This window comes from Pinus tabuliformis, chromosome 3_1 (genome assembly GCF_031772625.1).
Source record: "Pinus tabuliformis cultivar Carrire ecotype Pingquan chromosome 3_1, CPIR1, whole genome shotgun sequence".
Lineage (NCBI taxonomy): Eukaryota > Viridiplantae > Streptophyta > Pinopsida > Pinales > Pinaceae > Pinus > Pinus tabuliformis.
In genome coordinates, this window is record NC_142301.1 from 221266193 (window position 1) to 221282991 (window position 16799).

General features: G+C 32.5%; 1 protein-coding gene across 1 annotated transcript; it reads left to right on the plus strand.

The window, feature by feature from the left end:
* The first annotated feature begins 4692 nt into the window (after positions 1-4692).
* LOC149186589 (aluminum-activated malate transporter 9-like) lies at positions 4693-9876 on the plus strand. Its single transcript, XM_089412637.1, has 7 exons — positions 4693-4828; positions 5274-5571; positions 6039-6179; positions 6291-6560; positions 6964-7076; positions 7222-7368; positions 8945-9876. Exons 1-7 carry the CDS (start codon positions 4712-4714, stop codon positions 9452-9454), a joined length of 1596 nt encoding a protein of 531 aa, XP_089268763.1. The 5' UTR covers positions 4693-4711; the 3' UTR covers positions 9455-9876.
* The last annotated feature ends 6923 nt before the right edge of the window (positions 9877-16799 follow it).

The window sequence follows — 16799 nt, forward strand, 5'->3', positions numbered from 1 at the left end:
TTTTAAGTTTAGTATAGATTAAAAAAAAATATTTATTTATATTTATTGTATTGAAAGGTGTTTTACATTTTAGTATAAGAGAAAAAGTGTAAGTATAGATATTTTAAAATTTAATATTTTTATGTGGATTTAGTCCAAAAGAAAAATTTAACATATATAATATTATAAAAATATTATGTGTTTATCAATATCAATACAATGAATGTTTCAATCATCAAAATTTATGAGAAAAATCACCCTAGATAAAAAAAAATCTACTACCTTTTATTTAATGTCGTTTGCAGATTAATAATTTAGTTGAAACTTACTTCTTCTGCTTTTTTACCTTAGTTGAGTTGTTTCATTTCGTTGAAGTATGGAATTCCAATACTTCACCCAAGGCACAAATTTTCTACTATATTTCATTTTATTAAATGTTTTTTAGAAATTAATAATATATTTTTTATGCAAATGTGAAACTCACAAAGCATCTACGTCAATATTCTATATCTCACTGCTGCTTCTTGGATTTTCAGTGATTTTTGAAAAACTTTCAACTTGTAAATCTGCCAAGTGAGAAAGAAACTAATAAACTAGAGAAACTAATAAACTAGTTGAAGTAGATGAAAAGTTACTAAATTTCAATAAACATAAAAATTATAGAGTTGTTCCAATTTATGTACAACTTATGCAATTAATTACGGAATGGAAGAATGTATTGTATATACACTAACATTATTTTAGTAAATGCTAATAATATATGTGGATATATATTATTTCTTTCAATGTGATCTATTATTTATTTTATTGGGATGTTATTTGTTATTTGATCATTTATATGGTAATTTTATAATTGTATTATGTAAATGTGAAAAGGTAAATATAGATTTAGAGATGCAACGTATTAATATTTTTAACCTCCATCGATTATTCTAAAATATAAAAACATATAACATATATAATGTAAATTTAATTAGTCTGGACTTATTATTTTTTAAAGGGGTTGGTTTAATTATTTGTGTAAAATTGGTTGTGTTAAGAGGTGTTTTACAATTTAGTATTATATGAGCGTAGATTCATCTCAACTTTGGATCTACCCAGCTGGCAAAGGGACCAAATCTCTTGAGATATAAACCTCTTTTAAAGAGAAAATATATTTGATCCCTCTCTACACTTCTTAAATTCAGAGTTAAGATAGATCTAGGTTGAACTTTATAACCCCACAGGGGATCAAATCTCTTGAGATATAAACCTCTTTTAAAGAGAAAAGATATTTGATCCCTCTCGACACTGGTTAAATCCAGAGTTAAAATAGATCTAGATTGAACTTTATAACCCCACTGTCGGGGGAAATACAAGCCATCTAATAGGATAATTAATATGATCATGAAAACTCATTATAGTATTAATAACCATCTCACATGGTTATTATTGCTAATTGGATGTATATATTGTTAATTTGAGAAATGCAAGTATCTCACTTAATGACAAGGAGGACCATATGACATGGGGGGACTACCTAAAAAAGGGGCAACCATTGGTAAAAGAAATATATAACTGAATTCCAAGGGTGGAGAAGGGGATCCAGGGTCCTACATGGATTCCCCAACAAGATTAAATGTTTATGCTAGTTGGCTATCATGAGCAGATTATTAACCTGGAATAACTTACAGAATAGAGGACACACATGCCCGGGATCTGTGTCCTATGCATGAGTTGTAATGAAGATAATGTTCATTTATTTTTACATTGCCCATATGCAAAGGCGGTTTGGGAGGGGGTATTGGACACTTTTGGTATCGTTCAACTACAACAATTTCCATCATTAAGGAGTTGTTTAAGGAAATGGTTCAAAATTCATGGAAAATATAGATTTCTTCCACTTTATCTCATTTGGGCCATATGGGGTAGTAGGAATGCACTTATTTTTTAGAATAAATATCCGGCAATAAGGGAGGATGTCATTAAAATAGCTTCATACTTCAAGGAGTTCGAATCTACCAAAATTGATAGCAACCATGGAATTATCATAAGAAAAGACATTTGGCATAAATTTCTTGTGGGTTTCTTCGATGGTGCAAGTTGTAGGAGGAATTGTGGTTGCGGGGCATATATTGTCATAGAGTCGGGTAACTACTATCACTTTTGGTGAGAAAGGGGCCAAGGCACGAATATCAAGGTGCTGCAAGGTGGGGAGCGTTGATCCCAGGGAAATGGCTGAGATTGGAGAGCATACATATCCATGGGGACGCTAAAGGAATCATTCACTGGGTCAAAGGCCATAATCACTTCAATCCTCCTATATTAAACAACTAGATGAAGTGCATCATCACGTTGGTATGTACTTTCCACCACACCAATTTTGATCACATATATAGGGAGCTGGACAGCTGATTTATTATTCAAAAGAGGAATTGACAAAGAACCATTGAAGTTTTTCTTCCATGTATACGAGCAAGGTGTCAAGACAATTGTGGGTTGCATTAACTTTTCAAAGGGATAGAAGAAAGTATGTTGGATATCACCTGAGCTGCATGGAACAAAAATTATTGCAAACATGATGTTTTAGTTTTTTTTATTTTTTTGGGTTATGGACTATGGAGAACAGATCCTAGATTATAGAACTCTAGAAAACAAAAAAATATTGTAAAGATAGGAAAAGATAAAAAGCTCTTTTTGTTGTGCTTTTTTGTTGATGATGTAGACAAAGACTCAAATGTACTCTGTCCTATTAATATAATACAGAATCATTTTTTCTTCTTCTTATAAACATATATATATATATATATATTAATAACCATCTCGATAATTCGATTCCCAACGCTGGTTGGCACGAGAGGCTTTATTACTCAGTGGTGTGTGTAATCCTTTGAGTTGGGTTTCCACATGAATTCTCCATTGTCACACGCAGTGTACTCATGCAGCCCATTATGAGCATCGATGGTGGATTAAGGTGGATGGTTTTGAGAACTTCCTCGCAGCAAACTCTCACTCTAATGGCTCACAACAGGTATCCACATTGCAGTCTGATAATGGGAATGGTCCCATCTTCATGGATATGATTACGTATAAATGTTATATTAAAAAATCTTTACATATAAATGTTACATCAAAAATAATTTTCTTATGCCCCAAATTAACATTTTGAACAATCCCATTTTGACATGAATCATCAGAACATTTTTACATTGAAGCATATAATATTCCCAATACAATGCATAAAAAGAGGGCTACCAAGGATTTGAAGAATAATATTTAAATCAAAGAATAAAATGACTAGCTTCCCAATGACGTCAAACTATTACCGACATAGCCTAGAACAGCCCTCTCCCAGGGCCATCAAAGCTCCAATTGCTCAATCAACCATGCAAAGATTGAATCCACCCTATCAATGAAAACTAACCCCAAGAACAAAAGACTTTTTTTGGGCAGATATGTTTGAAAAAGACCAGCGTTTTACAACTTGGTATCATAATCTAAGTTTTAACTCTTTTAACAATACGAATACGCTAACTTATTTAATTCATGACAGCATAAAGCACTGTCACTTTTGGGCCTAAGGTATGAAACAGAACCAACTACAAAGGCCATTTGAAATTTGAAAAATATCTCAACAAAAGCTAAAAACCCATTTCGATGTGAAGGGCTTGCTTCGTATAACAGTAAGAATCAGGTTCTAGGAATGGCTTTGAATCCCCATGCTTGCACTAAAAGCACGAGACATTCCTTTTAAACTTTAATTAAATGAGTTATCAGAGAAATTTGTAATTTCCAGGGTATCTTTATCGTGAGATTTGTATTTTTATATTGATTGCAGATTTTGTGGCAACAAAGTCATTAAAGTTAATTTTAATGAAATCACAAATTTGCATTTATATATCACTTTTATATATATTTTACTCCTAAATAGCAAAATCTACCATATATATGAACTCAGATAATTGATATGAATAAAGTTAATGTTTCTATTTTACTTTAGAATTTCAATAGATTTGATATTTCTAAGATCAATACCTCTCCATATGATAAAAACTTTATACTTTGTTTTACTTTTAAAAAATCCAATACACTCATTTAGTATTTCATATCAATATATATCCCTGTGCTTTGCTTTTTATGCGTCATGATAAAATAAACTCAATGCATTCATTTACTATTTCAGTATCAATACCTTTCATTTACTATTTCAGTATCAATACCTTTCCATATGACTTTCCTTTTATGTGTCAAGATAAAAGGTTCTGATCTTTCAAGAACATAAAATGTCTAGTGTTGTTGTTAACTGGGAAGTAGCATTCCATATACACTTTGTGCTTCATATTTGGCAATCTTTTGAGATGCCAAGTCCAAATATAACTTATGGATGAGCCAACTGAAGCTTGGGCAATACTGGTCGAATAAGGCATTAGAATGTAATGCACTAATTTTACTTTCAATCTTATTTTTCTAACCTTCAATCTTATTTCTAATTGGCATGCCTGCACACAACATGGGCATTTGATAACTTTAATAAGAGCAAAGTTTAAGTCGGTGCTAAATCCTAGAATAAGTTCCCATCTTTGTGAGAGAGACATCCATGAGAAACCAAGTTCCTCGACAGAAAGTATAAAGGTGGAAACTATTGATTTGAAAGAACAGATTCTTACCAGAATCCTAATCCTATCATTAATAATAGCTTCACAGCATAAGCATCTCCATCTTCATCAGTTTCGAGTCCTGATGGGTAGAATCGATGTTTTCTAAGGACATAAATTGCAACCTGCACCAACTCAAATTGCAATTGCAGGACTTGTATTTTTTTAAGCTTTTACAAACACTCTACTCATCCTTTCATCTTTCTGTATCACAGGTATTATTTCAAGCTCTTTATATATATTGTTTATTTTTATTAGATCTTATCATATTTTCAGATCACAATGGGAATTGGGTTTTAGTAGATATATGTACAAGAATTATAAATTTGTTATAAGAATTTGTTGGCTCTATCATATTTTCAGATCACATTGGGTTTTGGGTTTTAGTAGATATATGTACAAGACTTGTAAATTTTTTAATAATAAGATTTTGTTGGCTTGCAAAATTGTAGTGGATTTTCCATAATTCTTTCAGATAACATTGGATTTCAATTGATATAAGTACAAGCTTCTCAAGTGTGTGTTATAAGATTTTGTTGGTTTGTAATATTAGAGTGCCTTTTAGGTTACTGAGATTATGATTGGATTGACTGGATGATATAAAAGAATTGTGGGATGATTTTTTTTTACAGTCTGACCATTTTCGTTAAAATCTGGCAGGAATTAAGGCAATATATTGAAATGTCTAAGGACTTATCTGGGTTAGGCTCTGAGGATTGTCTCAGCACCAAGACCAGCAGAGAAGTCCTCGTTATTGTGAAAGTCATGCAGAGATTATGCACAAAATTGTGGGAATTCTGCAAGGAGGATCCAAGCAGAGTGACTTTCCCTTTAAAAGTGGGAGTTGCAATTACATTATCTTCTCTGTTGGTTCTCTTCAGGAAACCATACGATGCCTTTGGAACGAATGCAGTATGGGTGATCATCACTGTAGCAGTTGTGTTTGAGCGTACTGTAGGTCTGTGAAACAATTCTGATTAATGATCTGGTTGAAAGAAAGAATGAGTGCATGGGTTAGAATTCATTTTCATGTCTGATCTATGGATTTATTAAGCATGAAGATATCAATGGGAAGTGTCAATTTTTGAAATAAATTGAAGTGTAAATTGTTTTCATTATTTGCACTAATGGGTTTATTAAGCATGAAGAGATAAAATTGAAGTGTCAATTTTGGAAATCAATTGAAGTTTAAATTGTTTACATTATTTGCACTATGGGTTTGAAATGTAAATTGTTTTCATTATTTGCGCTAATGGGTTTGATCCCTCTTGAATTTGTTATATCTAGATTGAAGATGGGTCTAAATTAAAATGGATATTATAATACCCTTCTGGGGATAATAATGAGATAAAAGATATATTAGTAACTAGTGTTTTATTTATTAGATGTAGCTACCTTAATATTAAAATTATTAACATGAAACAGGTGCCACCTTTAGCAAGGGCTTCAACCGGGCTCTGGGGAGCATTGCAGCTGGAGTTCTGGCTCTATCAATTGCACAGCTGTCTTTATCAGCTGGGAAAGTGGCACAACCTGTCATCATTGGCTTCAGTATCTTTGTTGTTGGTACTACCTGTTTGAATACACATTAATGTAGTGCAGTTGCAGAGCTCTTGTACAGACTGTCTCAGAATTAAATGCTTTGGAAAATGAATCTCTGGCGTGATTACTTTGCAGGTGTCATGACTTCCTTCATGAAACTATGGCCGTCTTTGAAAGAATATGAATACAGTTTCAGAGTGGTTCTATTCACTTTCTCCCTCATTATAATTTCGGCCTACAGAGTAGGAAATCCTCTACATACAACGATGGAACGACTTTTTTCTATATTAATAGGAGGTGCTGTCACCATGGTAGTATGCGCCACCGTCTTCCCCTGCTGGGCAGGAGAACAACTTCACAAGCAAATCGTTAAGAACTTTGACGACGTTGCAAACTTACTGGAAGGTATGTAAATCCAAAACAATCTATATTGGTTATTAAGGATTATAACATTTACTCATTTTATATAAAACATATTGATTATTAAAAAATCATCTGTAATGGAATATAAGTCTCAATATTCTATTCTGTAATATACATTTATCAGACAATAATATAAATTATAAGATACCAAGATCAAGATCAAATTAATTGGAGTCTTTCCAATTTTAAATAGGTTACATTGGTTATGTTAGAGATGAATACTTAGCAAAAACTATTAATTCTCATAAACCTAAACCCCAAATTTATTTTTAGTAACTTGACTGAATCAAATTTAAACGAACCGCCTTAGCAATTTCAAATCTGTTCTCTGTAAAAGAACAGTCAAAATTTCCACCTTGGATATTGAATAACTCCCTAGCTGTAGAATGTGTGAAGGAATATTTACAAGACACTGCAGCAATGGATGACTATGAAGGACAACCTGCATTCCAGAGATGCAAGTCAACATTGGAATCTTCATCAAAAGAACAATCAATGGTAACCCATATCCTTACTACTATCCTTGAACATTACAAATATTGAAATCTCTATTTTTTCACACTTTGTGAATCATAATTACATGACCTTCGATCTTTCAGTCTCCAAATCCTAATATGCTTTCATATGGGTGTGTTGTTTCCAGGCCAGCTTTGCCAAGTGGGAACCTCCTCATGGGAGATTCAGGCATTTCTTCTATCCATGGTCGCAATATGTGAAGGTGGGTGCAGTACTCCGTCATTGCGCATTCGAAGTTCTGGCCCTCCATGGTTGCCTTCACTCTGAAATACAGGTATATATCTAGGATCACCTAATTTCATCAATTTTACAACAAACAACTCATTTGCCATTCAAAACTCTCAGACTATTAATTTCTGGATTTATTTGGATATATTTTGATATAAATCTATCTGTATCATATTAGTATATATCTATGGTATCATCTATTTTTATCTGATATAATCCCTCTCTCTCATTCATATATAAAAATATTGGAATTCTAACCCATGGTTTTTTCAACTTTATTTATTTGGTGGATAAAATCTTCTACTTATTCTCTTTAAGTTATTATATTTACATTATCTTACATTATCTATCTAGACCAGTAAAAACCAGCTTAGATCAGATAGACCAGTACAAACCAGCCTGCCTAGATCCATCTTGGTTGATCTTCACTTATTCTATTTATATTATTTTTTCTATTTATTTTAATCTTCCACTTATTCTATTTATTTTGGGCCATTATTATATTATTTATATTATTTTGGGCCATTACAAACTAGTCTAGATCCATCTTAATTATTGTACTAGCTTAAATTCTTGTACTAGCTTAGATCCAGATCCATGTTGATACTTGATTGATATGCCAAGAATTCTTGATTGATATGCTAAGAAGATCCATCTTAACTCTCTTAATTATTGATTGATATGTGAAGAAGATCCATCTTAACTCTTGATTCTAATTATTGATTGATATGTGAAGAAGATCCATCTTAACTCTTGATTCTTGATTGATATGTGAAGAAGATCCATCTTAACTCTTAATTCATAATTCATTCTTGATTGATATGTGAAGAAGATCCATCTTAACTTTTGATTGATATGTGAAAAACTCTGAAAAATGATCAATTCTTTCATCTTAACCTCTTAACCTCTTAATTCTTGATTGATATGTGAACCTCTTAATTCTTGATTGATATGTGAATAATTCTTGATTGATATGTGAAGAAGATCCATCTTAACCTCTTAATTCTTGATTGATATGTGAATAATTCTTGATTGATATGTGAAGAAGATCCATCTTAACTCTTAGAGATGTGAAAAACTCTTGATTGATTCTTTCATCTTAACCTCTTAATTCTTGATTGATATGTGAATAATTCCTGATTAATATGTGAAGAAGATCCATCTTAACTCTCTTTGATATGTGAAAAACTTTCTTGATTAACTCTTTGATATGTGAAAAACTCTTTTGATTGATATGTGAAAAGGGATCAATTTTTCAAAGTGCAAACTTATTTTTTGATCTCTTGATATTTATAGATCCAGAATTAACAGATCCAGAGTTAAGATAGAATTAACAGATCCAGAGTTTTAATATTTGACACTTGACACTTATAGATCCAGAATTAACACTTACAAATCCAGAGTTAAAATAGTGAATAATGAATCTAAATTAAAATATTTTATTTTATTTTTATTTCACAAAGGTTTTAATAACATCACATTACAACATCTATCAACATCTATTCCATAAGCAGGAAAACGTTTAAGGACAATCATAAATTATGTGTTCCTCTAATGAGAACGTTTAAGGACAATCATAAATTATGTGTTCCTCTAATGAGATTGGAGTAGTTGTGATGCAGGCACCCTACAATCTAAGGAAGGCTTTTGAAAGCGAGCTCCTGGAGGCTAGCAAGGAGGCCTCAGCGCTGGTTAGAGAACTGGGAAGAAATATCGACATTATGCAGCAGCCCAACATACCCAAATTGGTTTTGCAAAAAGTGCACTCAAGCGCAGAGCGCCTTCAAAGCAAGATTGAAGAACAGTCCTATCTCCTACGCAATTTCAAGCCCGGAATTATAATTTCTCTTGAACTCAGCCATGACTCTCCCCTTGACAATCCACTATCATCACCCAACGACCAGAATGATGTGGAATCGAACTGTGAAACTGCAATGAAAAAGCCAAGTGAATTTCATGATTCAGAAGGAGGAGAGGTAGAAGGGGGAGTAGACAAAACGAGGGCTAGTGAGATTGCTAGCGCTCTAGCACTGTGGACCTTTGCATCGTTGCTCATGGAGTTTATGGCGAGGCTTGATCGCCTGGTGGTCGCTGTCTATGATCTTGGAATGCTCGCCAAATTTAAAGACTAACATTTTCTTCCCTGATAACAACAAAATATTTTGCAAGCACTGAGCTGTGTTTCTGTGAAGCAGTATCAAAAAAGTTGTCAAACAACGGAAGGAAGCATCTAACTATCAATCAACCAATAACGATGAATAACAGAGACAGCACTGTCAAGATTACAGCACACAGCACATAGATCACCACAAAAGTTTAACTACTTTTGTAGTGTCAAAATCATGCCTACTACTTTTGAAGTGTCAACATCATGGCCAAGAATTGGTGAAGAATACAAAACGTGTCCGACTCGCAGGCTGCGGGAATAAGAAGCTGAAAACAGTTTATAACTGTATTCCTTGCATCTATGAGCTGTTATGAATCTTGACCCTTATTCACAACCTATGATGTAATCTCTTTATGGCTTTAATAAAATCTATACATAAAGCTGCACATTAATGCGTCAAAAATTGAGATAACCCACCCGCCACCTTCCACCTTCATTGATATTGGATCTTCTTGGTAGTATGTAGGATGAGATTTCAGAGCGGGAGTGTGAATAATCTGGTCTACAAAATGTTGGTCCCAACACAATCACACTAACAACTACACAAATTTTAACATGGGTAATAGTAAGATGAAGATGGATATTATCTATTGGCCATGATGACTTTCATATTAACTTTACTTGTCTTCCAAGATTATTAGAATGATTAAAGATAAATGTTACCCTATTAAAATATTAAAGATTTATATAACTTTGATAAATTTTAAAATATTAAAGATTTATATAACTTTGATAAATTTTAAAATATTAAAGATTTATATAATTTTGATAAATTTTAAAATATTAAAAATTTATAAATTTAAGAATAAATATAAATTATTCTTATTATTAATCGAAATATATAAAATCAAAATAAGTACTTTTCTCACTCATGGTAGAGTAAAATATATAAAATCAAAATAAGTACTTTTCTCACTCATGGTAGAGTAAAATCTCTCTAAACTTTTAGACTTTCATGTATTTAAATGTCTTAATATTGGAATACTACATCAAATCCTTAAAAAACTTTATATGTGTCCATAAAGAATAATTAATACTTCATTAAAAAGATAATTAATACTTCACTAAAAAGGTCATTTACTACTCTACTCCAGTACCTCCATCAACTCATTACTTATTATTTACATTAAAATCTCAATAAGTCACTAAATCATTAAATAAAATCTCACTAAATAACTTTATATGTGTCCAATTAATACTTCCCTAAAAAGGTCATTTACTACTCTACTCCAGTAACTCATTACTTATTATTTACATTAAAATCTCAATAAGTCACTAAATAATTAAATAAAATATCACTAAATGACAGTACCTCCATCAACTACTTAAAATCTCAATAAGTCACTAAATCATTAAATAAAATCTCAATAAGTCACTAAATCATTAAATGTCATATAGTCACATTTCCACAAACTCATTAAGGATAATTAATACTTCACTAAAAAGGTCATTTACTACTCTACTCCATACCTCTATCAACTCTTTACTTATTATTTACATTAAAATCTCAATAAGTCACTAAATCATTAAATGTCATATAGTCACATTTCCACTAACTCATTAAGTGAAAATTAAAACATGAGCAATACTCTAAATCTTATTATTTTAATAAGTCACTAAATCACTAAATGTCATATAGTCACACTACTCTAAATCTTATTATTTACATTAAAATCTCAATAAGTCACTAAATCATTAAATGTCATATAGTCACATTTCCACTAACTCATCAAGTGAAAATGTTTGAAAATTAAAACATGAGAAATACTCTAAATCTAGTGCAATTAGGACCCAATAGCAGCATCCACCCCACACATTGTTAACGCACCTTCAAGTTAGCTCAAGGTTAAAATGAACATTTAGAAACACTGAGAAACATTGAGACACCCAATAGCAGCACCCACTCCACCCCACACATTGTTAACTCACCTTCAAGCTAGCTCAAGGTGAAAATGAACATTTAGAAACGTCGAGAAACACTGAGACATCTCTAGGCAACTCCCAAACCACCAACTATGATCCAACACAACCAACTCAAACCATCGGAACATTTGTAGGGTAGATATACAACCCATTACCAATAGAAGAACAATTTGTACAAATCATAAGTTGACTAAATGCTTGCCAAAATATGAACATTACATTTGTCCTCACTAGAAACAATATACTCCTTTCATAGGACTTTGATTTCAAGGCTTCAACCTCTGTCATGTATACATCCTTCTACACCTCTAGTCATATTTCTAGATCTCTTAATCTGCAACTTTCTCATAACATTATCCACTCCACCATAACTCATCTCTAAAATCCTTAAACTCATATTCCAGCATACACTAATAAGTCCTCAAGCTCTAGGCTACCTAGTCCATGCAACAATAAATTCTAACATGATGTGATATTAGTGCAACCCTCAATAACACTATCATCTACAATGAATCCTAATCTTCATCCTAAAAGAATATGTTATTCCTCCAAAAAAATCTAACACAAACTCATATTAGTGTACTCTTGAACTCCCCCATTTGTATAAAACCAAAAACACTACTCATGTATTTAACCTAAATTGAACTTACCCAATTACATCACCATCATTGACCAATGGACATAAAACCATATTTACCAAAATATTGGAGCACTTCTCAAAAACTCTTGGGCATCATCATTATCGTTGCCCACTAAAAGAAATCCAAGTTATGAAGAAAGATAGCACAACCATCAAGGTGGTTATTATGAATTCATACACTCTAAAGAAAACATCCTAAGATGACATTGAATAGAAGGAAATATATAACTAATGAAAGTAATAGTAAATGTATGTTCCACAAGATCACTAAAAAGGAATCACCCTGCAGCAACCATTGATCTTCTAAATCATCTTTAGTAATCGAGTCAAAATATACCAATCCAATGTTATCACCTACACCACGTTAATGTTATAACATATTTACCCACACTTGATTGATATGAATATATATTACCGTTGTTATCATTTCCCTTTCCCAATGCAAACTTATTTTTCCAAAGAAATCATCTAAAAAAACAAGTTTTTAATTCACATGTGCCACCCTTGTTCCAGCATAATGTGTATGTCCAAGACTCTCCCAAAAGAAAAACATGTATATATGTGAATCTCTCAAAAGTAACTTATGTATGCATTCAAAATACAAAAAATAAATAAATAAATTGTTAGCATAATAATGTGTTTTGGAGTAGGGTTTACAAGTTTGACTAGAAGCCACCTTCTATTGCTTGTCCCCCAATGACCTTAACCAATTATTGGGAATATAAATCCATGCCAAGGGTATAGAAGAGGTACATCCGTGCATTGACAAAGCAACCTTACATTTGCTTCTAGTATGCTTTTAAGCACTCTCCCAACTAGAAAATCCATGTTTCCCTTGATCATAGTCTAACATTTTCATTATGCTTTTTAGCACAATCCCAACTAAAAAACCCTCATTTCCTCATCTTCTTGTTGACCTTGAGTTGAGCCGCTTATCTCTCTTATTGAGTGGAAGACTATTAGAAGAGACATTTAGTGGCTCAAGGCAGAGGGACTAGGAGGACTACTCTATGTGGTGCCGGTAGTTAGTTACATTTGTATTCTATACTATTGTATTGTTGTTTATCTATTAACAAGAAACTCTTCTTTCTAGTCTCTAATTTGATGTTTATTTAATATAGTATATGATTATGTATTAATTGTTAATTTATTTCACTTTAAGTATTCAAGTTTTCTTTGGATGTACTATTGTCCACCTTTTATTTGTTGCATGTATTTTTGAATTGAGGGTTGAAAGACAAGTATCAAGTGAAGATAACTACATTAACCATTGTTTCTTAGGGTAAGTGCATCATCCCTTAGACTGTAGTCTTTTTTGTTTGCTCGATTGTTTGGGTCGTGGATCTGTTCTTCTTGTCCCTAGTTATTTTATGGCTCCAAACCCTAGCCATAGGGAAGAATTTCCCACTAATAGAACTTGTGATCCAATAGGGAGAAACTTGATTAAGTTTCTCTCTTAGGGTTAGTTAGTTTTTATAGGGTCAGTTTGATTCTTTTTTGTCGTTTCCCTAGTTAATTATGCTCTAATTCGACTTTGATTACAATTTCCTTCTTTTGTTCTTTGACCTGATATTTGAAGTTTTCTTTGGCAATTTATATGTGTGTACTTTAAAAATAGATGCATGTATGTGTGACCTTCATTAGTGACAATCACATATGAATGTAGGTTTCTTTAGCAACAACCGTGTATATGTCCTGAAGGTGAAAATATGTTCATATTCTTCATTGTCCAAATCTTTCTTTAAATGCGTGATTTGTATTTGGTTTTTTATTGTTTGTTTTGAGATTTCTGTGGGATTGAGATACAATGTTTTTGTTTTTTGGAGTGGACCCCATAGTATACATTTTGGTAGGTCGATGTTTCAAATCAAGCAACTAGATGCATCATCATGACACAAGAGTCAAGGAGAACAAGGCTTAAACATAAAATAAGAGGAAGGGAGAGGAAAGGTCGGCCAAAAAATCAGAAAGACAAAAGCAGAAACAACCAAGAAATGACAACGCTTGAAGAAACCCCTAAATGGAAAGAAAAAGGACATATACAAGGGTTTTCGTTTCTTGGTTGCTTTTATTTTTTTCTTTCTGATTTTTTGGCCAATGTTTCCTCTTCGTTCCTTTTATCTTATGTTTAAGCCTTGTTCTCAATTCTTCTTCTCCTTGACTCTTGTTTCGTGTTGATGAATCTAGTTGCTTTATTCGAAACGTCGACCTACCAAAATGTTTATTGTGGAGTCCACTCCAAAAAAACAAATCATCGTGTTTTTTAGTTGTTGAGTTAGTTTTTTGGTGTCATAAGTGAGCCTTTGTGAACTTTCTTTCTAATTTATACAAGAAGTATCCTTTTCTTTTAGGTCTTGGCTCTTCTACTCCCCTAGAGGATTTTTTATGTGAAAAGTATGTTTCTCCATTCACTGGTGCCTTTTATTTCACTTTTATAGTGCTTTAAGTCTCTAGTTATTTGTTATGAGTTTTCCTTTCTTGTATTCACTTCTCTTATCTTTTGAAAGCCTAATTGTGGAAAGGAATTTTAGTCTTTCTTGTGCATTTAGGTCAAGTAATTTATTTTTGAATATTTTTAATTTATACAAAGATAAAAATAAAATAAAAGAAAAATAAAAGAAAGTTTGCTTCTTGTTTCTTTCTTTTCATTTTATCTATAGGCCTATACTTGAAAAGGAAAATTTTAGTAGGAATTCTTTCCACTTGCATCTTGTTTGCATTAGGGATTTTCCTATGCACTTTTTGTATTTTACTATGATTAGGTGTTTCTATTTACCATTTGCATTTGCTTTTCATTATTTGATTTTCAATTATCTCTTGTTGCATCTATTTACATTAGTTGTTTCATTTGCATCTAGTTATTTTTCATTTGCATTAAAAGGCCATTGCATTGTGTGGTGAGGCTAAGTTCATTGTGAAAAGTTTCAATTTCAAAGAATTAGATTTTTTCTTTTCATTCCTTGAAAAGAAAACAAAAAATATTTCATTTCTTGAATTATTTGTAGAGTTTAATTCAAAAGACAAAAAGAATCAACATTTTTATTTGAAGAAAGTACACAGTCTTTAAAGTTGTTTTTCTTTTTTGGTTCCATTGCATCTAGTCATAAAATCATCACTTTCATTTATGTTACCCTTTTAATAATCAACAATCAACTATTAACACTTAATATTAAGATATATTAGACATTTTTTTGTTGATAATAGTGAACCAACAAGTCTAGGTTATTTAGTGCCTTGGAATATGTTTGGAGAGTTAAATCTCTAGAGTCACTCAAAAAAAAACATAGAAGTTTAATAAAAGAGTGGAGAATTCCAACATCATGAAGGCATTGTTTGGGAAGCTTCTTTAACATAAGAGTTAAACACTAGGTCATGTTAGGGTAATAGAAGAGAGATACCCCCTCTCCAACTTAGCATTTTAACCCACAACTATTCCCCCAAATTTTGTATTGCAATTTGGAAACATAGTGGCCTTTCATAGTTACCTCCTAAGTGACTATAATGGAGGATACCTATGATAATTTAGGTAGATGTTGTGTAACTACTACAATACTCCTAAGGGGTGCTCCACAAAATGAGGGTACTTGCACTTATCAATCTTGTGTTGAGAGGTTAGTGTATTCTCATCTTGCACCTTCATTGGAAAGTCCTTGGCCCTCATCATCTCAAGCTTTCACCTAGAAAGCCCTTTTTTGTCTCTTTTATATTCTGGTGTTTAGTCCTAATCACCCAGAGCAAGAATATTGAGGGGTAGCTTGATTCTTGTTGGTTTATTTTTTTTATAGTGATGTGTTATGTGCTCTCAGACAACCTTAGGGTATTTTTATTGTCATTTTGATTCTATAGTTTAAATTGGTTGTGTGATTGATTCGTGAGTCTAAAAGAATTTGAATACTTTCACTTGAAAGAGTAGAGTCATCTCCCCAAAGGTGTTGACTGGAAAGCATTGGTTCCTCAAAGAAAATGCAACCAAATCCTATGGAAGTGAAACCTCTTCTGAAGGGAACATGGGTTGAGGAAGATCTTGAAGCTCAAGGGTTTCTTCATGATTTAAAAGGTTGATGTGAACCTATTCGAAACTTGTTCCCTTTAGGTTTCTTGGATAACCTTGATTAAGTCAAGGTTGAATATATCTAGTTTGAATGTTAATCCAACAAGTTTGGATACTTTGGATGTGTATTTCACGGGGATTCCTCTTGAGAGGGCTCCTTCTCTTTATCCTTATTTCAATGTGTCCAATTTGAGTAGCTCTAGTGGTGTTGTTAGGACTAGGGTTGTTCAAACCCCACTTTATGTTGTATATGGAGGGGTAATTAACCCTCCTATATCTACCACCCAAATGGATAGTACATTATTTCCAGCTATTCATCCATCCTATAGACCTATCTAAGTTAGGGTACTTGCCTTATGGCTTCCCATGTAGCGAGTGTTTTTACTTTCTTAATGCCATTAATCAGGATTCCTACAATCTCACCTATCATTTCCACTATTATTCCATTGTTTGTGCCTCTTCGTGGTTTCTCATTATTTTTAGGACACATTCCTCCTTCAAACCCCTCTTTAAGAAGTGGAGGTTTTCAATTTCCAGACTTCTTTGTGTGGGGTGGGGGGGGAGTTGTTGAGTTCTTTCTAAGGATTTTTTATCTAGGTTGTACAAGGCATGAAATGAAAGGAAGGAAAGTAAATGGAACATACACAGAGATAAATATAGAATATATCATAGAAATATAGTGAAATCTTAAACTAT

Bases quoted from the DNA above. Each gene is read 5' to 3' on its own strand.
- LOC149186589 (XM_089412637.1), top strand. From the start codon at position 4,712: ATGTTTTCTAAGGACATAAATTGCAACCTGCACCAACTCAAATTGCAA. The intron at 6,180-6,290 runs GTACTACCTGTT...ATTACTTTGCAG, and splicing joins CTTCAGTATCTTTGTTGTTG to GTGTCATGACTTCCTTCATG. The intron at 6,561-6,963 runs GTATGTAAATCC...CCCTAGCTGTAG, and splicing joins CGTTGCAAACTTACTGGAAG to AATGTGTGAAGGAATATTTA.